General features: G+C 33.2%; 1 protein-coding gene across 4 annotated transcripts in view; it reads left to right on the top strand.

Annotated features, from left to right (window-relative positions):
- Positions 1 to 27050, top strand: part of MARCHF7 (membrane associated ring-CH-type finger 7) — a 48829-nt gene that overhangs the window by 6980 nt on the left and 14799 nt on the right. For 2 of the 4 annotated variants that reach the window (XM_074215882.1, XM_074215879.1), the window contains exons 2-6: positions 7634 to 7801; positions 15837 to 16032; positions 22423 to 22587; positions 24912 to 26025; positions 26595 to 26764. In XM_074215882.1, coding sequence (XP_074071983.1) covers positions 7646 to 7801; positions 15837 to 16032; positions 22423 to 22587; positions 24912 to 26025; positions 26595 to 26764 — 1801 coding nt within the window. In that variant the 5' untranslated portion in view covers positions 7634 to 7645. The remainder of the gene's footprint in view (positions 1 to 7633; positions 7802 to 15836; positions 16033 to 22422; positions 22588 to 24911; positions 26026 to 26594; positions 26765 to 27050) is intronic. The other 2 variants (XM_074215883.1, XM_074215880.1) reach the window with 2 other exon arrangements.

Genomic DNA, 27050 nt, shown 5'->3' with positions numbered 1-27050 from the left:
TCTTCCATATATGATATATATAAAACATATTATAATCAGAAGGAAAACTTGAATCTTCTGATCAAGTCATTTGCAATAACTTGTGGAAATAGTTTATAGTTTTTAGATTTATTGGTATGAGAAATGACTGGAGATTGGGGGGGTGGCATTACCATAGATACTTCTTTTTTCAGCCTTAAAATTAATTGGTAGTCACTCCAAAACAGGAAAGCAAGGGGTAGGCAGATATAGAAATTTGTATAATCTATATAATATAATATATATATATATGTAATATTTTTTACCTAGAAACTTCAGTTTCAGCCTCAATTTAGGCATTGTTTTAAGATAGGAATTCTTAATCTGGAGTCTGTGAACTTGTAAAATTATTGTTGGTGACTTTCAATATAAATATTTCCTTTATTTTTTTTTTATTCACTTAAAACATTTTGAAGAGGATTGCTGAAAGAGTCTATTGTTATTAGGTCTTTTTCTAGTGTATGACTGTGACCCTGTGTACATATTGTCCATGGAGTTTTCTCAGCAGAGATACTGAAGTGGCTTGCCTTTTTTTTCTTCAGTAGATTAAGGGAAACAGAAGTTGTAACTTGACACAACTAAAGATCCAAGGTCTAATTTGAACTCAGATCTGAATTTGGCCCAGCATTCTATTCACTTTAAAAAGTTCTGTTCTCTATCCTCTTCCCTCTCCTCTTTTTTCTCTCTTTTCTTTTCCGAATATTAACAGTTTAAAACAATAAGCATTGTTAAAATTTGTTTCAGATATGAATTAATTCTCTAGTATTTTATTTAGAATTTCAGTGAAAACTTTTGAGAATTGACTTATTTGATGTTAATTTATAGTCCCTATTTAAAACACTTACTGTCGTTCCTTCTTGCTTAAATTCTTCCTTTACCCATTACTTCATTTTGAACTAATTTTCTTTCTTCATTTGTTGTCTTGTTGTTTAAGATTCTACTGTGAATCTTGGACTTCTGAGGTTCATGAGTATTATCAGTTCAACAGTCCTCCTAACCTTTAAGTTATGATACTTCTGAGAATGTTACTTTCTGTGCTCATTTAGATCTCCCAAGTTTAATTTGTTTTTGCTTATTATAGAAATATTTACACTACAAATAACATTTAAGGTTTTACTTTATTTAACTTCAGACCATATTAGTGTCTTGAGCATAGTAGACCCTCAGTGAATAGCCGAATTTAATTTGGAGTTCAGTAATAACTATACTCCTTGGACTTTACCTTAATTATGTTTTCAGAGATTTTAAAATAAATATAATGTAATAGGAGACTGGTTAGTGAGGAGAGCCTAGTCCTTAGAGGTTAGGTTGAGCATGGCTTGATGAGTCTGCTTCTCTGCATATGTAAGGAAGGGTCCCTTCCATTTCAGAGCATTCAGTCAGGTATCCTCTGGTTGTTTCCTTTCAGTTTACTTCAGAGTAATTCACTTCTAGGTTCAAGCTGTTCTTGTGTTTCTAGAGAAGGAGGTAGTCCTTGTCCCCTCTTATCTGACAGGGGAGAGATGGATATACTGTCTGGAACCTTTTGTATTGCATGTGCACTTCCAGCTCAGTAGTCAATATATGAGGTTTTTTTGACATGCAATAAACTGAGAATAGAGGATACCTGCTTCAGTGTTCTGAAATGGGTGAATTATATTATGCATGCCTGGAAGTAGGCTCACCAAGCCTTTGCTTTGGATCCAGACCTAGAATATTGCATCATATTTTTAAGGACTAGCTCTCAATTGACTCTGCCCCATTATAAAGTTCCCTATCGTATTAGTGGGCTAATTGTCATGTCTTTGGTGTCTTCTTTGTATTAAAGTTGTCTAATTGTTTTACCCTCATAAAAATAAAATTAATAGTTGATGAAAAACTCCTATTGTGCTATTTTCCTTTCAATCAGGTACTCGTCTGAAAAATGAAGTAAGCATCAACCTTGTCTATTGGAGATGCTGACAGTTTAAAAAAATTTTACTTAAAGCAGTGGGGTTAAGTGACTTGCCCAGGGTCACACAGCTAGGCAATTATTAAGTGTCTGAGGTCATATTAGTTTATTTTTAATTATCTGTAATGATGAAGAATAGTGGAATTGTATTTAAAATGTTTTTTCCTCAAATTTGAATATATTTATCTGATTAATTACTTCATATATATATATATATATATATATATATATATATATATAGTTTTTGCAAAGCAGTGGGGTTAAGTGGCTTGCCCAAGGCCACACAGCTAGGTCTGAGGCCGGATTTGAACTCAGGTACTCCTGACTACAGGGCTGGTACTCTATCCACTGTGCCACCTAGCTGCCCCTAGATATGATATTTTGAAGACTTTATTATACATCTGAAAAAAATGAAATAAACATCAATGTTATTTTCTACAGGAATAAAATAAGAAAATAATCATATCAAAAACTTACTGACTATATTTAGGAACTATATATATCCTAATTATAGCATTAACTGTCTATGGGAACTCCTTGCTCTGATTCTGAATTTCAAGACTGAGTTGCAGATTTTGAGAGCATTGAATTTCAAACACTTAATCCTGGTGAGTAGAAGGAAACTCATTTAACCCAGTAAGTGCTCTAGTTTGACCTACTACTTATGCAACCACATTATATAAGTTTTCAAGTGACACGCACATTGTCAGAATTCAATCAAATCATCTAAAAGGAGTTGCCAGAAATAATTGCCTACCCTGTAATTTGCTGTCTCTTGAGGTTTCTACCTCTTCATTTTCTCCTTGAGTTTCAGTTTGAGCAGATTTCCTATTAGGTAATTCTTCTTATTTCCAAATCTACCTGGTCTTGGTGGAATGAGTATATATTTGTGTTCAAAGTACTATATTGAATAATATTAAGATAATTACTGTTGCTTGGTAATCTTCATCTTTCAAAAAGAATTTAAGACCTGCAGCTTACATCATTTTGAGAATGTAAAATTGCTAATCAAGTTGAATTTAATATTTGCTATATTTCCTTACTAGGAATTCTTTGGGTCTAAATATTTTTTGCTTGTATTTCAGATTGCCAAGCAGGAAATGTGCTTGTTATACTTGTGTGGTTAGCACCTCCTTTAATATAACTTGCTGACCTGGGAAAATGCTTGCTACTTTAATGTTTTTCATTGTCTTCTTTTTTCAAAAGTTCTTTTGAAGACCACTTTCACTTCTCATCTTGTCCCCTTATTATTACCCTTTCTTTGAGCCACTAATGAAGAACAATCAACAACACGTGGAAGCCTTAAGGTTGAACATTACAGTCATTTAAAAGAGGAGCTAAAATTATGATTTGCTTAAACAATTGCCCCCAGGCCCATTTCCTTTTCAATTTAATTTTCTCTCCTGAGCATGCCTGCTTAGTAGTTTCAAGATCAGACCTTTTCTCAAATCATTACTAAAGCTTTTGAAGTCATAGTGTTAAGTTGTGTATATATAGTACATGTAATAGAAGCAGAGCTGGTCCAAATACACTTATCTTTGTGATTTAAATTTGGATCATAAAATATGAACCTAGACAAGTTGCTTAACTATCTTGCTAATAACAGCTCAACAAATAAGTAAAGCTTTACATTTTGCAAAATGCTTTTCCCCTGACAATTCTGTCATGTATAGGTAGGAGGAGTACTATTCTTATTTTACAGATGAGGAGCAAGATATCTGTTAAGTAAATAGGTGTTAGTTATTGGCCTACTTCTGTTTTCCTGAACTAGTATTACTTAAGACAAAATTATTAATTATATCTAATTTTATTAAGAATTGCTTATCTAAGTTTAGGATAGTATGGAAAATAACCAAGGAATAAAGTTCAAAGTATAGTCAACTATTTTATTTTTTTAAAAATTGGGAATTTTAAAGAAGAAGCTATATTTCAGATTGTCTTAATAACTTGGCATCTCAAGTCCTCAAAAGTTGTACCAAACTGCTGGTTTCCATTATATTTGGAAAGCCATCGTGTAAACTTTCAGCAACAGGAATGCCTGTGTCCTTTGAGGTTTGTGGGTGCTTAAAGAGGGACTAGCATCTCTGGCTTGAGTGAGGGTTTGCCTGAGTTCTTTCCAAGGCTGTTGTTCATCCACCTTTCATATACTACTCTTAGCATTGGTTCTAAGAAACTAGCGTGCACGTTTGCCACACCTGGATAAACCTTCTCTGCAGATTGAGGGTGACTGATAGGTAAAAGCATCCAATATGAGACTGACTGAGGGCTATATTAGTGATTTTTGATTTCCAGGCTTGCCAAAGAACTAATTGCTAATTGGACAGCCCACTGATAATGAGCCTTTACATACTTAAGTAGCTTGAGACTTTGGAAAGCAGGTAGTCTATTGTTGGGATAATAATTGATGCCGGTCTAGAACCATAGAATTTGCTTTTCTTTAGCATAGTCTAAAGGACCTACCATCATCTCCATGCTAGGATGTAGCATCCTGAGAAGGATCTTAGATCTTGAGCTTGGAGGTACTTTTTTATTGTTGCTACAGCTGTGTTGTATCCAGATCTTCAGGACTCTATTTGGGCTTTTCTTGTGAAAGATACTAGAGTGGTTTGTGGTTGCCTTTTTCACCTGATTTTACAGTTGAAGAAAATTGAAGCAAATAGGGTTAAGTGATTTACCTAGGATTATACAACCACCCAAGCATTCTAGCACAGTGGCACCTAGTTGCTTTCCAATATGCCACCTAAACCCATGCTTTCATTTTATAATTGAGGAAATTGAAATCCAAGGATATTTAAGTGACCTGCTCAAAGTTTGCATGGTAGTAGGTGAGATTTGAACCTAGGTCCTCTGAGTTCAAGCCCACTGCTTTTCCCTTTGTGCCATGTTGCTTCCATAGGGGACACTTTGAACTTTGTTGAGCACTTGACAAAACAAATTGTTATGGAGGGAAATTGCTTACAACCAAGTCTCAAGTGGAACCAATTGAAAAGTATATTTTAAGCACATAAAATGTGTCAGGCCTCTGGATTTGCAAGGAGCAACAACAAACTTTGAAGGCATCTTATTAAAATAAGGTACTAGAGAAAACACAAGTGCATAGTGGTGGCTAGTGCCATAGTGTCTAGGTTTATCTTTCGTCAACTATATATTGTATATTTTAATGTATGTATGCCATCTTTCATTAGAAGTACATTAATTTATAGTCATACTTAGAATAGAATTGTGAGACTTGAGGGGAAAGGGATGTATAAAGGGAGGAAGTTCAGCAAAAATGGTGGTGGAGCAGCATCATTAGACTTTTGCTGTAAGGTAGGTAGCACCTGAAGACTTGTAGAGTGGATAAATATAGGCAAGGCAGTTAAAGAAACCTCATTTCTCCCAGTGTGGCTGGTTACAGAGGTCAGCAACAGTGGGTCTCTGTAAAGTATCTTCACCAAAATAAAAGATTGAGTCTCTACCGCAATATCTGTGTTGACTCCTTTGCTTATCTTCTTACAAGTACTGCTGCTTCTCTTGAGCTCCTATTTAGAAATCTTAAGATTTAAAGCTAGAAGTGAATTTAGAAAAAGAAATTGAGGCCCAGTGTGGTTAGGTGACTTTCTACACATCAATTAATAAATCCAAAAGAATTTATTATGCACTTAGGTACCTGACCTTATGCTACATTGAATTGTAACAAGGACCTTCTGGAGGCAGTAAATGATTTTGCTATTTTCATTGACTTATAAAATAGTTATAAACTAGTGCAGAGAAAATTGATTTAAATCTAAGTGACTTTGGGTCAAGGACTAGAAAAGACTTCAGAGGTCTATAATTCTTATATTTTTTTGCATGAGGAATTAAGTGATTTGTTGAAGTTATACAGGTAATCAAGTGGCAGAACTAACATTTGAACCCAGGTCTTTTGACTCTACGTTTCTCACCATTCGATGCTACGGGTCACAATACTATTTCATACTTCAGAACCTAGATTTCTATATTTTATCTCCTTCTTTAAAAGGAATTATCAACAACTAAATAGAGAACTATATATAATAATTTGAGAATGAAAGAATGAATAAAACATTAAGAAGTTACCATGTGCAGAGAAAACACTGCTAAACACTAGTGATAAAAAATAGAAAAATGAGACAGTCTGTTCTGAAAGAGCTCATTTTCAAATGGAAATGTCCCATGGTCCTTAGGGTTCGGTGGCAAAGCACATGGAAATGGCTTTCCCGTAATGTTATTAACACTGGTACTATCTTAGCAGTTTCTGATATGCCATTTGACCATGCCAAAGACTTTGACAAGAACTTTTTTCTCCTTAGGACCTCAGTAGATGGTTAACTTTAGGAAACCTTATCAAGTTAAATCTCCACTAAAATTATTTACTAAGATGATTGATGATTGAGGTCACTGGGTTGAAAGTATTGTCATTCTCAAAGTGCTTGGTTGGATTCAGGGTCTGAGTCTGTCCCCATCAAGTTCTGAGGAGAAAAGTTGATAAAAGAGAGTGATGGAGCTTCCCTGACTTGCTGGGGTACATGAAACTTTTTGTCTGTCCTTGTCCCTTTTATTCCTTCCGCAAGGTTGTTGTGTATGAGTAACGATTGGCAATTAGTTGGTGCCATAGATAGAGCACTGACCCTAGAATCAGGAGGACTTCAACATTTACTAATTACCTTGGGCAAGTCACTTAACCCTATTGCCTTTCAAAACCCCCAAAAAAGTTGCCTTCTCAACAGGAAGTTACTTTTCTGGATGATAGGAATGAGGGCTGGGGTGGAAGCATAGAATAGGACCTATGGTCTGGTTTAGGGGTGGGTGGGGTAGTGTGGATACTGTTAATCCCAAAACTCATGAACTTGGGCATTCTGGGCTATATCCATCCGGTTCTGAGGGAGTGGTGGTAGTGATGGTGATGGCACAGTCTGGTTTTTTTCTCCCTCAGGGTCCCTTACTGCTTAAGCTGAAGTGGTTTCTTGACCTATATTTACTTCAGGATAACAAAACAACAGTTGGCTTTTTATAAAATAGCTACCACTAAAATAAACATTTTAAAATTAGCATTTGATCAGAAAATTCAAATACCATTCCTGCAACTTCATTAGTCTTAGAATTTCCTTTAGATTAAATACTAAATCACAAATTGAAATATAACATGGAGTTAATATGGAGCCCAGGAATTGAATACATTTATCTCACTTGTGTTAGAAAACCATTGTGTTCAAAAAAACCACCTTAGTTTTGTAACATAACTCATTTATAGATTCAGAAAACACTGAGATAGTCTTATCCTTTCTGCTACAGACTGGTTTGTGAAATTGAGGGATTTGCAAAGGTCTTTTTCTTAAATTTGGCCTCAGACATCAGATGCTAGCAGGATTTGACTCACCCAGTATCGTAGTTTAGGAAAACCTAGTCTTCTGGTCATGGAGTATTCAAGTTGCAACAATATAGATTGATCATATTTCACTCTCCAAGATAGGGGATGTGTAAGTAAAGGCCTTCTAATATGGGGACTATTTTTATCTCTATTCCTCATTTAAAGCTAGTTTATTGATTTTAATTTCTAAATCTGTTTTTTTTTAAGTTGATGGCAATTTTACTCAGATTAGGTATTGATGCTTTAACCCTTTTGATAAGTATGCTTGAATTATCTTTTTCCCCCAGAGGCAATTAATTAAAATTTGCATTTCACAGACAACCCTAAGAATGGAATCCAAACCTTCAAGAATCCCTAGAAGGATAACTGTTGAACCCTCCAGTTCTTCCTTAAGTGCTCGAACTGTATCTGGAGGCAGAGGAAGTGGTATGAGTGATGCATATCACCCAAGAGAATCTCCATTCAGACTGAATTCTGATCATCAGGTAACATTAATTTGAAACATTAAAATTATTTTCCCACTTACTGCATTAATAGTTAATTTGTGAAATTATCAAGTAATCAGGTTGTGTATTTTTAAAACTATAATTTCAGAATTGACTTTTAAATATAGACTTTAATAAGTTGTATATTTCTAAACCTCCTTTAATAAGGAAATTAAAATTTGTTTTACTCTCTCCTCAACTCTCTTGTGGTGTTAAATCACAGTGCATGTTCAGAGCAATAATGAAATATTAAGTTGTTACTTTACATCCATTCCCCTGCCCCCAAATAAAATAAAACAAAATTTAAAAAAAAGATTTTTGACAAGTTTAAAGAAAAAATACATTATTAATGAACTATTATTTTGTGTGGGATACTGATGATCCAATATCTGTAGGGCATACACTTTGATTCATTGTGTAGTTGTATATATTTGCTTTTACCTTAGGAGCTTCTAAGAGGCTTTTTTTTTTAATTGAAATCCCGAACTGGTGTTACTCTATTTATTATCTGTGATCTTTGGGGAAAAAATTTTTTTGCAATGTGGCTAGAGCATTGTTATTTAATACAGTTTTACCTCACATTAAAAAGTACTATAGAATTTTATAAGGGTTGAATATAGAGGTTTAGTTATTTATTGCAAATGTACTTGGGGAATTTGCTAGTTATAGGACTCAATAGATTTTTAAGAAATTTTACCTTGGAAAGTAAATCAGTATCTCTCATCAGTTTTATTAATTTGGATTCTGCATTGGGTTAAAATGAGGTTCTCTTCTTCATAACTGAACTTTTTTCACATAAGAATAAAGCAGATAATATCCTTGTATAATTGTTACCAGCTCCTTGGGCAATCTTGCATGATAGATTGAAGTTTTAGTCCCAATTTCTTTTGAAGGTACATAGGGGTAGGGGGATTTAAAATAGCATTAAGATTTAGAACCTACTTATGATAAAATATTTTCTGCTTTAGTTTTACCAAAAATAAAATCATTCCTTTCTAAAATGTGCAGAGCATATTGAAAATTGTGGTTATTAAATGTCTTAGATTGACAAATTGTTCTCAATAACTGTAGAGCTAATGTGGCTTAATACTCTTGATTTTATTATTTGTGTGAAAATGGTGCTATGCAAATTCTATATGCAGTTTCCAGTGGTAGCAGAATCACTTTTAGATCTGTCAGGGATTAAATTTATATAATTTGGGAACAAAACCAGATCGGCAGAGAGATTTTAATACTCAGTTGTATTTGTCTGGAATTTAGTCTTAGGCTCTTAATTTTGAGCCTGAAAGGCGGTGCCTATTCTAGCCCCCTTATTTACAAATTAGGCAATTTAAGACCTAGAAAGGTCAAAAGTAGGCCACTAGAAGATCAAATCTGAGTTCTTAGTTGTAAAAATTCAGCTTTCTATCTACTTCCACTTCACAGTATTTTGTTTTAAAAAAGGCTTTTAAAATGAGGTTGGGGATTTTTTCTGGGAAGGAGGGGAAATTGATCCTGAGTTTCCGATGTGGTCATGCTATTAATATGCCATTAATGATTTATGATTGTTGATCTAGATGAAAAATTCTGAAAGATGTTATATGGTAAAGATAGCATTTGTATAGCAAAGTTTTTGTTTTGCAAAAGGTGTTTTGAACCCTTTGGTGTTAAAAAGAATTCTATGATAACTTCGAGAGTCTTCTATTTTCTTGTTATTTGATAAAATTTTTAACATTACAACTTCTATTTCTCTAGTTGAATCCCAGGAAATCAAAGCAAAATTTCTAAAACCAATACTAAAGATGTTCAATATATGTAAATCTGATTTGAACAATAAAGTACAATCAAACTAGAATTAGGTTTAAAAATCTAGATTATCTTTGACTAAAATTTTCATTGGTTGGAAAAATAAAAACTGATTTGGACTCTTAATGAATTGAATCTGTTCCCTGAGAATTTGTTTTTTCTTTGCTAATATGACCATAGGAGCAAATTTCTTGATTTTTTTTTTTAATGGCATTAGTTCCCATAATTGGTAAAATATTCCCAACCTGCTTTGCCCTATATAGGTATAATCCTGACTGGCTTTTTCAGCACCTGAAATATATCTGAGTCAGATATTGAAACAACTGTAATAGAGAACACCTCAGCATATTCCTTTTATTTAGAGATGAGACGCTTTGGTGCATAACTGGTATTATACTACTTCATTTGGGACTTGCTTCAAGGTAAATCTCCTCTATACATAGAAATTATAAAGAGGAAATACATGACTTTAGGTATATCCATTTGAGAGCATACTCATTTTTGCTAGAGTAGATTACTTTGCCTTTCTCGCCCATATTTTTCAATTAAAGGAATTCATATTTATGTTTTTTGTTTGTTTGTTTTCATTCACCTTGTTGTGTCTTCAATCTTGTGATTATTGGGTTCACAGATTGGGATGCCATTATTATGATTTTTCCCTAATAGTTTTCTGAAGTATAAGCAATGGCTATGTCATCAGGCTCCAATTAAATAGGGTAATTTAAATATATAAATCCATAGAAAATAGCATGGAGTATTGAGTACAGTGTAGGTTTTTGAGACTTTGAAAGTTTGTTTACATTTTAAAATCCTGTATCAATTTACTCAAATTTATCTGGGATTAATGTGAACATTAATCTATTGGGAAACTTTTCTAAATTTGGAATATTTAAAATCTTTTGAATTGTTCTACCTGTTTAAATTTTAATTTTCCCCATGTTTTAAAGAATTTACAGATTCCAAGATCTATAAAATATGTCAGCTAAAACACTTTTGAGAAAAAGGGGAAGCCCTCAATTTTATAAATATTAGGTTTAAGAATGATTCTATGTAGAAATGAAAATCTCACCCCTCTGATCAACATACCTGTCCAGTCACTAACTGTTGTTAATGGTGGGACACTACCCTTCCCCCTCTTCCCAAAAGCCTTGGGATACTCAAGAGGAACTTTAGACCAGAGGATTTAGGCCCCAGGGTTTATTTAGAGGATGCTGGGTTTTTTTTAAATATATGATTGTTTCATTTGATATTTAGAGGTGCTTTTTTTTGTTTACTATTTTAATAATCTGAATAGCATACTTAATTAACATTGGGAAAAGTGTTCTGATTCTAAATTGCTATGTATTTTGATTGATAGTTTGTAATTGGGGAACTTGGTGTTGGGGCAGCTAGGGGGCGCAGTGGATAGAGCACTGGCCTGTCAGGAGTACCTGAGTTCAAATCCAGCCTCAGACACTTAATAATTACCTAGCTGTGTGGCCTTGGGCAAGCCGCTTAACCCCATTGCCTTGCAAAAAAAAAAAAAACTAAAAAAAACAAAATAAATGTTTATGGCATAAAACAGTTTGAAATAGATAAAAAGTCTTCCAGTCTTTGGGGCATAGTAGATAAATATGTGATTATTGGATGAGAAATTCTATCCTTTTAAGATCTCAACCTTCAAGATAATTCTCTTCTTCTCTTCTGTGTTGTCATTAGGACAAGTACAAAGGCATAAAAAAGGGAGCAAAATGAATTTAGTGTATTTTTATCTAACTGCCCATCTAAATATGTATCACTTAGTTCACTGTTGAAATTGTATCAATCTCTTCAGCACTACTTTTAAATTTGATATCTAGATTCACACCAGTCCTCCCCTCCCCAATTGAGCCTTCCCCGGGGACATAATTGACCAAATGAAGTTTTGGCTCTCTGTGACTGGCAGACAACCCAACCATTTGTACATTCCTATAGTAGGAAAGATATAAACTATATTTTATATACTACAACACAAAAGAGAGGAGTATAAATTTGGAAAAACCATATACTCCCACATCAAAGTGTTTCTGTGGGGGAGGAGAATTGCTTCTGGTTTCATATTCAATTTTTACTTGTTTGGGAAGAAAGCTGAAAAGTTGGAATTTCATTTTGGGAATTTCATTTTGGGAAACAGTTGTAGATCATAGGAGCCCACAAATACTGAGGCATCCATCCAGCTGAGAAATATATCAATCCTAGAACCATATTTTGAATGTTACTTTCCCCCCTAGAAGACATCGTCATATGGTAAACTGTTAGGAAGATTGATATGGAAGTACTTAGGCAAGATGAAAGTTGATTGTTTAAAATACTTTGTTCTTTTTAAAACCTTGGAAATAATCATTTACTAAGGACAAGACAAATATTCAGTTACAAATATTTAATTTAATTTATAATTTTTCCAGTTTGCATCCTGTTGAAGCTATCCTGGATAAATATTTTGCAGTTGTATGAACCTAATGACTATGTAACAGTTATAGAAGTTGTGAAAAATTCAATTTTCATGACTCTCCTGCTTTGTATGGTGACATCTCTTGATATGGAATATAGATATATTTAAGACCATACTGCAGTCTGAAATACACAGGAAAAATGATATACTATGGAGATTCAGTTAATAGTGTTTAAATTTTATAGGCTATCAGAAAACTCTTTTTGAGTTGGAAGCAAGTCATGCAATGTTATTTACTAAATTAGGTCTCTATATTTATTTTTTTTTTTTTTTTTTTTTTTTTTATTTTTTTTTTTTTTTTTTTTTTTATTTTTTTTTTTTTTTTTTTTTTTTTTTTTTTTTTTATTTTTTTTATTTTTTTTTTTTTTTTTTTATTTTATTTTTTTTTTTTTTTTTTTTTTTTTTTTTTTTTTTTTTTTTTATTTATGTGGGAAGAATGAGGTCATCATAGTTTTTACAATTCCTGCAATTCTTTGATTTTACTCAGCTTTAATTTTTTTCCTTTAGTTTGTAGTTAAAGTGTAGCTCAAAAATCTGTTTCTGCCCTTTGTTTTTAAACTTCAAGATTGCCTTTTCAACCTCACCAAAAGTGAAGTTCTCAACATTACTCTATCCCCTGCTTCAAACCTCCTTTCCTTTAAAAAAAATTTTTTTTTAAATTTTTATTTAAGGCAATGGGGTTAAGTTACTTACTTGCCCAAGGTCACACAGCTAAGGCAGTTATTAAGTGTCTGACTCCAGGGCTGGTGCTCTAACCACTTTGCCACCTAGCTGCCCATTCTTTCCTCTTTAATTTGACTTTTTAATCTCAAAACCTTTTTACAGATGCTTTTAAATTCTGGCTTAAACTGGTATATTTATGTTGTCAATCTATTTTGTTTTTAGGACTGCTTTCATTTTAGACATGAAGACTCTTTTGTATTGCCCTTTCATTGCATTTACCTTTTTTTGGTCTAGATTCTTTGACATTATTCAATTCCAACAACTTTCCCTTCGTTTAGTTTTTTAAAAAGTCAGTTTTGACAATGATGAATTTTTGAACATTATACTCTTATTTAGTGGGTTTATTTATGTAATACTCTAGGACCTTCATTGTGTAGTAGGGGAGGTTACCCCAAAGTTTTCAGAGGTTGTGCCAAGAAAAATATTAATTCAGGCAGATCTTTCTTAATTGGAAAGGCTTGGACTGTGAGACCCAACAATGAACTACTGCATACCCTTTCTGAGATCCAGCTTAGGCTAAATTTAGAAGGCTGGACTACAAGGTCAATCATTTATTTATTTGTTTGTATATTTTGGCACAGCAACTCCATGAAGACCTTGGGAGAGTGTAAACTTCACTCTGATCATGATTTTTGGTTTCTGTCCTCTTTCTAGTAATCTTCTATTTATAAGGTGGAGGGAATATCCATTACTTATAAAACCATGAATCTTTTGGAAAAAATACCAGAAAAAGTACTATATGCAAAATATTCGGGTATTAAAAAGACTAGCCTTATCCTTAATGAATTACACCGTAACTGGAAAGATTAAAATAATACATACTAAAAGTTGGCTAACAAAATATTGAAATAGTAGTTGTAGGCCACAGTATAGGATATCTTTGAAATAGTGACTGAACTGAACAATTGCTAAAGGAATTTAAGAGAATGAGCAGGCTCTTTGGAATAGGAAATTGAAGTGGGTTTCAAAGGTAGATTTAAGATTGGTTTGATTCTTAATCTAATTTATAGAATTATAGGCTAAAATGATCTTTTATTTTTCATTTCCATATAAAAATGGATTCTTGATAAAAAGCATTTCATACTTGGAAGTAAGTATGTACTGTTTGAAAACTAAAATTTTGTAATTGTGGGTCATAAATAGCTTTAGAGATCTAATGTAACTCCTTTAGTCAGAGTTTAACAAGAACTTCTGGTCTGCTTCCTGAATCTATATAAAACTTAATAAGACCTTCTAGGATTGATATCCATAAAGTTAGACTTAAATAGAATGATAAGCCTTTTTTGTGAGTTTGGTTGCTTTTTTTTTTTAAATACTTTCTTATCACTGCTTATACCAACAAATTAAGAATTATTTGTATGCGTATGTATGACATCTTGTAATTTTAAAGAGGCTAGAAAATTACTTAAATTTTTCTTAACAATAATGAAGAATAATAAATCTTAGTGGAGCATAAGGTTTTATTAGGAATGCCCTCTGGTTTTAATAAGTTGAGGAGAATACTACTTTGCTTTCTCAATATTTATCCTGTTGGACTATTTATGGAGGGGAAAAACTTTGATGGGGGATTGGCATATACTTATCAAGTACATAATAAAATGCATCTCTTTGATATATTGAAGCAATCAAAAGTGCTAGATTTGTAGTCAAGGACCTAGGCTTGAATCTTAATTCCACTATTTTAACTGACCTTAAGTAAATCATTTTGCTGCCCTAATTTCCTCTGGATCTTTTTCTCCTTTTGTAAAATGAGTGAGTTAAACTTGATAAGACCTAAGATCCCCTCTGGTTCCAAATTTTATAATATGCCTCAGTAATTTTCAGTTATTTTTATACTTCATTGACAGCACCATCTGAATGAAAAATTTCAGAGCTTTCATTTATCCTGTCCATTGTAGGTTTTTCAACATTTTTATCTGAAATTTAAATAGGATTTGAAATAAATGTTCAATAGATTTCTTTCTATTAAAAGTTAGACATATTTGACATGTGTCCATTTGCTATTGTTTTAACAAAGGTGAATTAACATGTCTACACTTCCTGGTCTATATTATATATTTTTTGTACTTAAACAGAAAATTTAAAAGAACCATAATATTATAGTATCATTTAATAATGGCTCTTCTCTTTTTGTGGCAGCTTTATGGGTATTAAAACATTTTCTTTCCTTTATGTCATTAAAGATTTTATTATTGGTAGAGATTATTTTTAGTTCATTTTTTTTATTTTTAATGTAGCAAATTAGCTAAAGGAGATCTTTTTGCTTAATAACTGGAAGTAGATAATTTTGTGTAAAGAAAAAAAATTTTAGGACTTAAGCTGATTTTGGTTAAAGTGTTTTAATGTTAGTAACATGCAGCTGTTTCTGTGTTTGTTTTCTTTTTAAATAGAACATTAATTTTTATTTTGTGCCTTCACTTGTTGACATATTTCTAAGTAAGACTGTTCTTGGAAGGTCATCCTGTAAGTCTTAATTTCTTAAGTTGTCTAAGGTTTGAGTGAAGGTTTTAAAAAAGTAAGTGTTGAAAAGGACTGTTTTCTGTATGTTTAGAATATATCTGCTATGTGTTTTTTGACATTTACTTGTTTCATTAGAATCCGGTATTCTGTAAATAAAATTAAAATTGGCATTTAAAATTTTAATTTATAATTTCTTTTATATATTTTTAGGATTAGGATTTAGAGAGAAGCATGGATTTCAGTTCTATTCCTGATTCTTTTATTAACCTTGAGCATGTTGCTTAAACTCTAATCTGTGTTTGAATAAATCATCTTTATAGTCCCTTCTACCTTGAAAAATTTGTAAAGAAAGTCATACTACTTGTTAAAGTACCCTTCTTTACATGTATTAGGTTACGGACCATTGGGTATTGATGCCCAAGCTGCACATGCAGTATACAAGGCATGATTTATAATTTGCTCAAATAAATCAGGGCATATATGTGAAAGAATAGATGACTCTTGAGCATTTACTAAATAGCATTTTAGATGTAATTTTACACTTCAAGTAGAATAGGAAGCTATTTTATTTGCAACTATTTTTTTTTAAACTTGTAGGCAACATCATCATCATCACTGCCTTCACCTTTTCAGTCTTCATGGTATGGTGAATCTGAGAGAACTCAGGGAGCATACCCAAGATTGCAAAACCAGCAACGAGAACATGATTCAAAGAGGCCTAAGCTTTCCTATACAAGTTGTACATCTACCTCAACTGGGAGAAATAATGGAAGTGGTTTGAATTCAATATCAGGTAATAATGAAATCACTAGAGATCAAAATATAGTAAACATTTTCAAAAACAGCCTTTCTAGGGGTGGCTAGGTGGCACTGGCCCTGGAGTCAGGAGTACCTGGGTTCAAATCTGGCCTCAAACATTTAATAATCACCTAGCTGTGTGGCCCTGGGCAAGCCACTTAACCCCATTTTGCCTTGCAAAAAACCTAAAAAACCTAAAAACCAAAAAAAAAAAACCCCCAAAAACCGCTTTTCTGATTTGTTTTCATAAAGTAAAAACCTTGAAATGTCAAATATTTATAGGTTATGAGACTGAATCATCAGATTTGTTAAATATCCACTCATCTTGCAAATCAGTATTGGAATTTGAACATGAAACTTGAAAATTAATGTTTTAAATTTAGTGTCTGTGTCCAACAGAGAAAAAAACCTTATACTTTCCCCCCCAAATAAGCCTACTTATGTTAAATAATATTAAAATTGATCAATTATAAACACATTTATTTGGATGATTATCAGAATTTTTTAGAAAGGCTTATAAACTATCTAAAGAAAGATTGTCTTCAGAGCACAATTTCTTGGTCTGTTATTATTTCTAAGAGCTTTATAAATTTAAAATAACAATGCACTATGCTAATAAGTTTTATTAACACACTACACACAGCATTTTATTTATTTTTTGGTTATGAAACTTTTGCACTTAATTATTTGGTGCTTCTGTTCTTCCACCAGGATAATTAGAATCCTAAGTTTGATTTTTTTTTTTTTTTTGAGAAGGCAATGGGGTTAAGTGGCTTGCCCAAGGCCACAGAGCTAGGTGATTATTAAATGTCTGAGGCCAGATTTGAACTCGGCTACTCCTGACTCCAGGGCTGGTGCTCTACCCCACTGCTCCACCTAGCCTCTCCATTGATTTTTTTCAATATGGAGAGATGGAATTTTTAAAGTATATTATTATGCTTACATGATTAAATAAATGTTTAGCATTCTTTCAAATGATCTATTTTTATATTTAGATTCATCTTTTAAGCTAAAACTTAAAAAATAATTTGAAAGAATTGAGATACATATACATATTTAGCAATTCTGAAGGTAATCAGGACAAGGTATGCCTGTTTCTCAACAGGATCTTCTAGAACTTTAAATAATTTTGCTTGACTTGTTCAAGTTTGTTTGAGGGGAGTTGGGGTTATGACAAGGAGTTCTGGTGAATGAAAATCCTGATTTGCTCTTGTACATCAAATAACAAAATTAGCATTTCATGTTTAAAATATTTCTATTAAATTTTCAGTCACCTCATTTCAGGACCCATATGAGTATCAATACACTAATTCTTGAAAATTTTATGTCCTTTTCCTTCACTGTCTTTCCATCTGAAAAACTGAAGGTGCATTATTTATTGAAAAAAATTGGAATAGACTTTAGAGTTCTTTATATTTAGCTCATAAAATAAGAAAGACTGAATCGTAGTGGTTACACACCCCTGGGCCATAATGATGAATCCGAAATTTTGCCTTTACAATGGTCTAGAACTGCAAATATTCTAATTGGGATGAGATAATTGAAATATTTGTAAAGATAGAGGAATCTCATTATTTGTAATATTTCATAAATATAACTATTCCACAGAAATATTATATTTTGAGCAGGGTGGGAGTGTTATTTGGCATGGTTACTTTATGTCATTAAGAACTTGAACTGTCAATATTTTTTTTTTTAATATTGCTGCTAGTTTTATCCTAGCCTATTTGGAAAATATACTAGTAATTTGTCAGATTGTTTGGTTCCTAGAAAATGGTGCCATTAGTAATAATTATGTTTTCAAAAGTACAAACTACACTTATAATGTGGTACAGTGATGAAAATGTGGATTCATTTTCATGTGAACATCACCAGCATTTTCTGTTTCAAAAAAAAGTGAGTATATGATCATATCTTTATATAAATAGTCTATGAAAATTATACATATTTAAACAGTTTACTTTTATACTGCAGACAAATACCCTGTTTTAATTTATGCCTTTAGCCTGCCTCCCATCTTGGGAATATCAAACCATAAGATTTAAAACTTGAAGGGATATTGGAGATTGTCTAGTCTAACCTTTCCATTTTACTGGTGAAGAAATGAAAGTCTAGAAATGTAAAAGTGACTTTCCTGATATTATAATTAATTACAGTAAGAAACAGAACCAGAATTTGAATGTTTCCAGATTTAGTCATCTGCCACCATATTTTACCTTATCCTCCCATAGTACCCCAAATTAGCATCCCAAAAGATTCCATTTGTTTCTTTCGTTTCTATACTCCCAAGGGGCGGCTAGGTGGCACAGTGGATCAAGCACCGTCCTTGGAGTCAGGAGTACCTGGGTTCAAATCCAGTCTCAGACACTTAATAATTACCTAGCTGTGTGGCCTTGGGCAAGCAACTTAACCCCATTTACCTTGCAAAAACCTTAAAAAAAAAAATTCTATACTCCAGTCATCAGCCCTTCAGGAAATGACTCTTTGTTCCAATTCTGCTTGTTTGCTGTGCCTAGAAAATGCCATCATGATCACTTAATAGCATTTACCACCAGTATAGCTGACTTTTGAAAGAGGCATAGTGAGAATGAAGTCATGGTAATTGAGAAAGGTGGGGATGGACTTCTGTGGGACTGTTGAAAGAGTGAATTCCAGATCCCAAATATTGTAACTGAAGAGGGACTAGGACATTTCTTTTTGTCCAGGAATTCTTGGTGACTAATCTGAGAATCTACTGTCCTCTTGCCAGGAGCAGATATGAACTATCTCTTATGGACAGCTATCCCTCTCCTCTTTCCAAATTACTTACAGGTTTCACATTTACTTTTAGTATCTCCTTTATGAATAGTAGTAGTGAAAGAAGATACCTCTGACCTTAAAAAAAATGTTTCTAAATTAAAAAATGTGTGTGTTGATTCTTGAAATTTTAATGTAAACAATCTTTCTGTTTCAGATGCACATATATCTGCTCTTCCTTCTTACAGTGTTATCAGCAAAGGATACTACTCCCCCCTAGTTTTATTTTATAACGTAGGTGATAAGAGTATTTGACAAAAAAGGGGAGAGAGAAAAAAGAGGACACTGAGACTGACACCAGGATTTGTCACAAGTCTAGAATCTCCTTTAGCCCAGATTTCATTGCTAAATAGTGTGCTTGGTTATGTCTACTTTAGTTACTTACATCCTAAGGCAGTTCATACATATAGGTGAGACCAAGGTTTTGTTTGAGATAGGGAAAAGGGTAGGTGAGGCAGTTTTTCCCCTCCCTTGAATTCCTTTGACTTAGCATCTTTAGTATCTCAGGCAGTGAAACGGATCACCATATTTAATTTAGCTTTTTCCTTGGAGGAAGAGCATTTGTGTAGCACATTCACCATTAGTAGGTATCCCTTGAATGTTTACATTATTAAAGTAGACAGAGCATTATTAGGCTTCTCTACTTCTGACCATAACATACTATATACCTTAAAACCAGTGTTTGATTGGCACTAGATGTAGTACAAAGATTTGATAAATCATTATCACTGGAATTTAACTATCTACTTTAGAAATATGGCATAGATAACTACAATATAAAATATTACAAAAGTACATAAAGAGATACAAGCAAGGGGGGCTAGGTGGCACAATGGATAGAGCACTGGCCCTGGAGTCAGGACACTTAATTACCTAGCTATGTGGCCTCAGGCAAGCCACTTAACCCAATGCCTTGCAAAAAAAACACCTAAAAAAAAAGAGAGAGATGCAAGCAGAAATGTTTTCTGAAAAATATGCAAGAATAAGGAGCAGCAACTAGGAATATACTGGAAAAGTTTAATGGAGGAAGTATCATTTGAGTTGTACACTGAAAGATGGATAGGTGATTATTAGGTAAAATGAAAAAGGGAAGAGCGTTCCACATCTAGAGACAACTTGAGTAAAATAGTTGGAAGTGTATAAGGTATGCTTGGAATACTGAAAGCAGTTTTATGGGAATGAATATGTAGAATATAGTATGGAGTTATAAAAGATTAAGGATAGTTAATAAGTTAGTATCTTATTATGGCAGGCCTTAAATGATCTTCAGTAGAATTGGAACTTGGTTGAAAATTTTGACCATACATGCTCAAGGAAGATTAATTTGAATTCAGTTTGATGAACAAATTGGAAAAGATGGTGTAGAGTAAACCTCTTAGGAAGCTTTTACAGTAGTCCAGATAGATGATATTGAGTCAGCAATATGAGTCCTGGACTAGGAGTAGGAAAACTTGATTTCAAATTCCAAACCTGTTACTTCATCAGTAAAATGGAAAGAAGAAAAAATATGTACTTCACAGGATTATTATGAGGAAAACTTGGCAAATCCTAAACTACTGTAATCATGAGAAATGTCTAAAGAATTGTAAATGGCAATTGGAAAGTATACAGTAGGCATGAGCTATCATAAAGTATCTCATCAAAGAAATGATCATTGTGCAGTCTTTTTGTTCTTGGCATGTGGAAATGTTCATTTTTTGGTCCCATACAAAATAATGAAAATCGTTTTTAGCTCCAAAAAATTGCGATTTCAAAGAGAAGGACTTGGAGTGAGACAATTGATGGTCATCCTGTGTATTCTTTTAATATTAAGATGGCAGTGTGTTCAGTAGATCCTCATGGTGAACTTTTAGGACAAGGACAATTAATTGCACAGAATCGGCAGTGTAGATTTATTTCCATCTACATCAATGAAGGGAAATATTTGCATCAATGAAATTACATATCTATTTGCTTATTATTAGGGATGAGGGAGATAACATCAAGATTTTAAATATAGGTGCTTTAGGAGAGTGGTGGTGGTGCCATTGATAGACATAGTAAACTCAGAATCTTTAGATGAAGATAAAAGGTCAAATTTGAATGGGTTGAATTTAAGATAGCTTTGTCATCTAGATGCCAATGACCTCTAGGAAGACATTAGTTTGAAGAGAAATCAGGACTAGAGATACAGATTTGAGAATAATCTGATTTAAAGGTGATAGATGAAGCTATTAGAGTGGCTAAATTTACCAAGGGAAAAAAGTAAGTTGAAAAAACTGGCATAAGGTGAGAAGAGGGGAGGCAGAGAACATTGAAAGAGATTAGCAAGAACTGTAGATTTAAAAAGAGATTTAGGACAATGGTATCATTCATTGTCTTAGAGAAGAGAGTATCTTACAGAGAGGGTATGATTTATTCTCATCTTAATATATTGTTTTTAGATTTGGAGGATGACTCCTTAGCAAATTATTATTGACTTTGTCCTATATAAATAGAGCCTTTGGTTCTACAGACTTTCATTGGAAGGTACGTTTTAAATTAAAAACCATTTAACTTACTCCAGAATTGGTCTAAATTGCTAGGTTGTGCAGAAGCCCACAAAAGCTCTGAATAGCAATTTTTTTAGCTGTTTTTTTTGCAAGGCAATGGGGGTTAAGTGACTTGCCCAAGGCCATACAACTAGGTAATTAAGTGTTTGAGGCCTATTTGAACTCAGGTACTCCCACCTTTAGCTGCCCCTTGAATAGCCCCTTGAATAGCTTTTGAATAGCCCATTTGTTGTGAAGAAAATTCTTTGTAAACCTTTCTTGTCTTAAAAGTTATACTAGACAGGAATAATGAAGCTAGGTTTTTAGTGGAGTAGTTTTACTACTATAAAATGGAATTGATTTATGAAATTTACACATTTTTTGAATACTAGGGGAAAGATTCTTAGCAGTATCTCACCCGTTAATATACAAATTTAGAATCTCCTTCACTCAACCCCTTCCCCCTCAAAAAAAAATTACTGAGGCTCACTTTTTAACACATTTGTTTTCATCAAGAACCAAATAAAAGCAATAATAAATGGCATAAGTTTTTGATTTTTTTTGAGGTTTGTGGTTTGTCTTGTAGAGATTAAACCCTCATTATAGATAAAACTGAATCCTAAAAGCAGTATATTCTCTATATTGTTTTAAATTGTAGCCTAGGGAAATAAATTATAAATAACTAGTCCAAATTCAATTGTATAACCTCTAATTTTAGTAATTGGTGTTAATAAAATTTGTTTCTGTAAAATAGGAGATCTAGTATAGGCAATCATGATGCATTTTATGACCAAGATTATGGGTTGTGAAGCTTGATAGACTAGACTTTATTTTTATAGGGTTTCATTAGAGAACTGGTCTTCCTTGAATAGATCCTGCCCTCTAGCCAAATAAGTGCCCTTTTTGTTTTCATTATGCAAAAGGGATTTGCATTTAAAAAATACTGATGGCTTATTTTCTAAAACATTACTATATTTTATACCCCCCCAATATCTAATTTTGGGTGTGTATTAGACACATGAGTGCGTTTGCAAAGAATTGTGAGCTCTGAATTAAATCTTCTTCACTTTTATTTTTAGATTCTTCTTGGAGACATAGTCAGATTCCTAGGTCTTCTTCAATGGTACTTGGATCCCTGGGGACTGAATTAGTAAGAGAGAGAAGAGATTTGGAAAGGAGAACAGATCCCTCTATTAGTCTTATGGATTATAGTCACAGGAGTGGTGATTTTACATCTTCATCATGTATGTATAAACTATGTTTTTTTTTCCTTGTGGCATATTTAAGTGCCATTTCACATTATTTTACCTTTTATTCATTAAACTAATTAATAAAAAGAAAGAAAAAAGTAAAAGTTTTTGCCGTTAGTTGGAGGGGAGGAAAGAATAAGTTGAGAAAGCTACTTTATTATTTGCACTTGGGATATCCAATTACTACTAATGTGAGTGCTTATTTACCAAATTGTTTTCCCTTTCACAGCCATACTCCTGGAAAAATAAGTCTAAGAAAAATAAGTCTAAGCCTTTGCTTACACTTCATTACCTCATTCATTTTAACTTCTCTGGAATCTTGCTTCCTCTCTTACCTTCCTTTTTTTTAAGGTTTTTTTTTCTTTTTTGTAAGGCAAATGGGGTTAAGTGGCTTGTCCAAGGCCACACAGCTAGGCAATCAATAGTGTCTGAGACCGGATTTGAACCCAGGTACTCCTGACTCCAAGTCCATTGCTTTATCCACTGTACTACCTAGATGCCCCTCCTCTCTTATCTTCTGACCGAAACTTCTCCAGGATTTGTCAGTGTTCGCTTGTTAAATCTTATGCTTGTTCACAAGTCTCAACCTTTTTAACTTCGAATTAACTTTCCAATTAAAAAGAAAATTCCTGTAACAAATCTGTCTAGTCGAGCAAAAGATAACCATATTGAACATGCTTATTTAAGTTCCTTATCTCTTTGTAAGAAACTTTTTTAACAGTGTTGACCCATTCTGGATGGATGGATGATATATATATATGTCTTTTTATATTGCTTTTTCCTTGTTATCCTTCTATCTCTAGCTGCTCCATGTTGAATTTTTTTTAACTGAGTCATATTGCTTCTTTTTCATGAGGATATCTATACTCTGGTGAGCACTGTTGTAAAGAAAACCTTTAAAACATAGAAACATGAGTTATTCTTGTCTGAAAAGTTATAATAGACAGGAATAGTGGAGCTATTGATTGCCTTTTTAATTTTGGTGTGGAAGCACAGATAACTATCTCTGCATATCATATATGTACATTGATACATATATAAATAATTTTTCTGTTTTTATTTTCATACAATTTAATGCCTGTTTTGTATTTTCACATTTCCAAATTTCATCATCTTCCTGTCCAAACTTCTCTACATCCAGTCAAGCAACTATCATAAGTCATTCAAGTTTAAAACCTTGAAGTCATGTCTCTCTTCTGTGGTCTTTCCCCAATATTTAATCATTTGCCATGTCTTATCATCAGCGTTAATCCTTCTCACATCTCTCTCCTTTTTAATTCATGGCTATCACCTAGTTTAGGTCTAATCTAGAATCGCTGGTCTAATACCTAGAGATTCTAGAGCTGCTTTGTGTCCCCAAGACCCATTCAAGGTGTTTGTGATACAATTATACTAAAACCTTATTTGATTATTAAAATATTCCTCTATTTTCCAAACATTAGAAAGATTTAATACAGAAAAGAGTTTTCTAAGCCAAACATTAAAGAGATTTGTACAAATATGTAAAACTGCCATTTTTCTCACTAAATTTTTGGTTTTGGAAAATAGACTTTTTTCTTTAAAATTAATTTTGATAGGTAATGATTTATTATTTTTAAATATATAACTTAATGTTTTAGCAATTATAATTCTGATATAAGTTTAAAATTTACATACATACATATATAAAACCCAAATAAAACAACAAGTCTTTGGGCTACTTAATTTGTAAGTGTGGAAAGGGATTCTCAATAATTTTTAAGTTTGGGAATTTGAGAATCATTCACCAACCATTTTATATATCTTTCAGTTGGACTTTACTGTCTAAAGTTTTCTTCACTCATTAACAGATATCTCTTATTTGTATATCTCACTCCTCTCCTTTAGCTTTGTCTTCAGTGGCTTCCTCTTAACCTCTCTTATAAAGTACACATTTCTAGGGTTGGCATTTTAAGTGTTTCACAGCCTGGCTCCTGAATGACTTTCCGTCTTTGTGTCACATTCTCTTTTTATCATACTCTTTTCATCAAATTGATCTTTGTACCTTTGAGGACTTCATTTCTGGTCAGCATAGTCAGTAGAGATATCTTTATGAAGTTGCTGAACACTATTACGTATTCTTTCAAATGAAATTTATAATATATTACATACTAGAGTTAAAGCCATATTGAGGATTAACATACCACAGTATTTTTGCAATAGAATGCATCATAGTAATAGCTGTTCTATGAATAGAATAATGACAAAATGACTATGCCTGCAAATGTAATTTTTTAATATCTAAACTTTTATATTCAACTAATTGTTTCCCCCATTTCCATTTACTGTTTTGAAAATAGATCTTCAAGATAGAGTTGCTTCTTCTTATTCTCAAGGAGCAAGACCAAAAGAGAATTCACTGAACTCTTTGAGATTAAATACATCATCCATGAACCGTCAATGGCCTTCTGATCATCAGTCCTCCTTTTATTCTAGACAGCCAAGCAGAAATTCTTCCAGATCAAACTTTTCTCCAAGAGAGACGGAATCTCCTCAAAGGAGTGTACAGCAAGGTTTTTCTTACATCCCAACTAGAGATGATGCTCCCTCCATTAATAGTTCTGAAAGGATTGGTTCATCTCAAAGATCAATGGTTGAACCTTCTAATGACACTGAAGGAAGACGGACAACCAGGCAATTGTTGTCTCGTCTAGCTTCTAGTATGTCATCTACCTTTTTTTCACGAAGATCTAGTCAGGATTCCTTGAATACAAGATCATTAGATTCTGAAAATTCCTATGTGGCTCCAACAGTTCTGACTTCCACACAGTCTACTGGTAATGCAGCTTCATCTTCTGAAGTTCCAGATAATAGAACACCTGAATCTTCTCAGGGATTTAGATTTCTTAGGCGAAGATGGGGTTTATCATCTGTTGGCCAAAATCCTAATCCCGAGTCTGGTTCAGAAAATTTTAACCAAGAGTCTGAAAGTAGAAATACTGGTTCTTGGTTGTCTTCCTCTCTAAGAAATAGATGCACACCTTTATTTTCAAGGAGACGTCGAGAAGGAAGAGATGAGTCTACACGAATGCGCACTACTGATGTGCCATCTAGACCTCAACATATTTTGAGAAGAGAGTCTAATGAAGAGGTTCATCTTGAAACACAAAGTGACTCCCTTGGGACTACTGCCAATAGATCACAAACTCCTACAGTACCTAGCAGTGCTGCTGCTTCTGCTGCTTCCACACCAGACTTGGCTCATAGTGGAAGAAATGCAGGAATATCTGGAATTCTTCCTGGTTCCTTATTCCGATTTGCAGTTCCTTCTGCACTGGGGAGCAATTTATCTGACAATGTCATGATCACTGTAGATATTATACCCTCAGGTTGGAATTCATCTGATGGACAGAATGATAAAACTAAAACTCTACCTTCAAGAGATCCAGAAAGGCTACAGAAAATAAAAGAGAGGTAAATTGATTGTTTTTCTTAGAACTCTGAATAGTTCTGTATGTGGTAATATGCTCAGAGTTTCTTCTATTTAAATGTTTTCCAATAATACTGATAAATGAAATGAAAATATTAGTCTGTGGTTTACATACTATCCACATGCATACATGTAGAAAGAAGTAATTGAATAGAGTTATGTGAGTTCATAGATAATATCAAACGATAATTTAAAATTTTTAGTGTCTTGGAATACAGAAATACACATGAAAAAAATTTGTTTTTTTTCCTGCCTCTTGACAAAAAAATTCCCATAGAAATTTCTTGATAATTTAGAATTTCTTTTCCTTCCTCTGTTTATTCTTAGCATAAAGCAGCCTAGAGCTCTAGAGCTTACCCTCATCCAGTGGTCTTGCTAGTCTAGATCAAGATAGATTGAGAGGGTACCAAAGGAAGTTTATTTCTATATTATGATAATTTAAGACAGGCTTGTAGAATCTCTCTAACAGAAGCAAAACATAAATGTGTGGAGCTAAGAGTAAAAGGATTGTAGAGGAAAAAATATGTTGTCACCATTTGTTTCTCTTTTTTAGTCTTCTCTTAGAAGACTCAGATGAAGAAGAAGGTGATTTATGTAGAATTTGCCAGATGGCAGCTGCATCATCCTCCAACCTCTTAATAGAGCCATGCAAATGCACTGGAAGTTTGCAATATGTTCATCAGGAATGTATGAAGAAGTGGTTACAGGCTAAAATTAATTCTGGTAAGAGCTATCTATTTTCTGACTTTATTTTCTTTCTAGGATTAGTAGAAGATTTATTTGACAGAGCAACACAATACTCAAAAGAAATTTTTAGAAGTCTGACAAGGTAATGCAGCTAATTTAGTTCAAGAATTACTTTGAAACCCAGGTTTATTGATCCCTTCTCCCATCGATTGTATTTTTTGTCCATCTCTGTTCAGAAATGTTCATCTAAATAGCCTCTTCACACATTTACAATGTGAACATATGGGATACTTGACTTTTATGACCTTAAGACCCCATAGGA

Source organism: Macrotis lagotis, chromosome 1 (genome assembly GCF_037893015.1).
Source record: "Macrotis lagotis isolate mMagLag1 chromosome 1, bilby.v1.9.chrom.fasta, whole genome shotgun sequence".
NCBI lineage: Eukaryota > Metazoa > Chordata > Mammalia > Peramelemorphia > Peramelidae > Macrotis > Macrotis lagotis.
The sequence above is the reverse complement of the archived record's forward strand: the minus strand, read 5'-3'. Positions and strand labels throughout refer to the sequence as shown.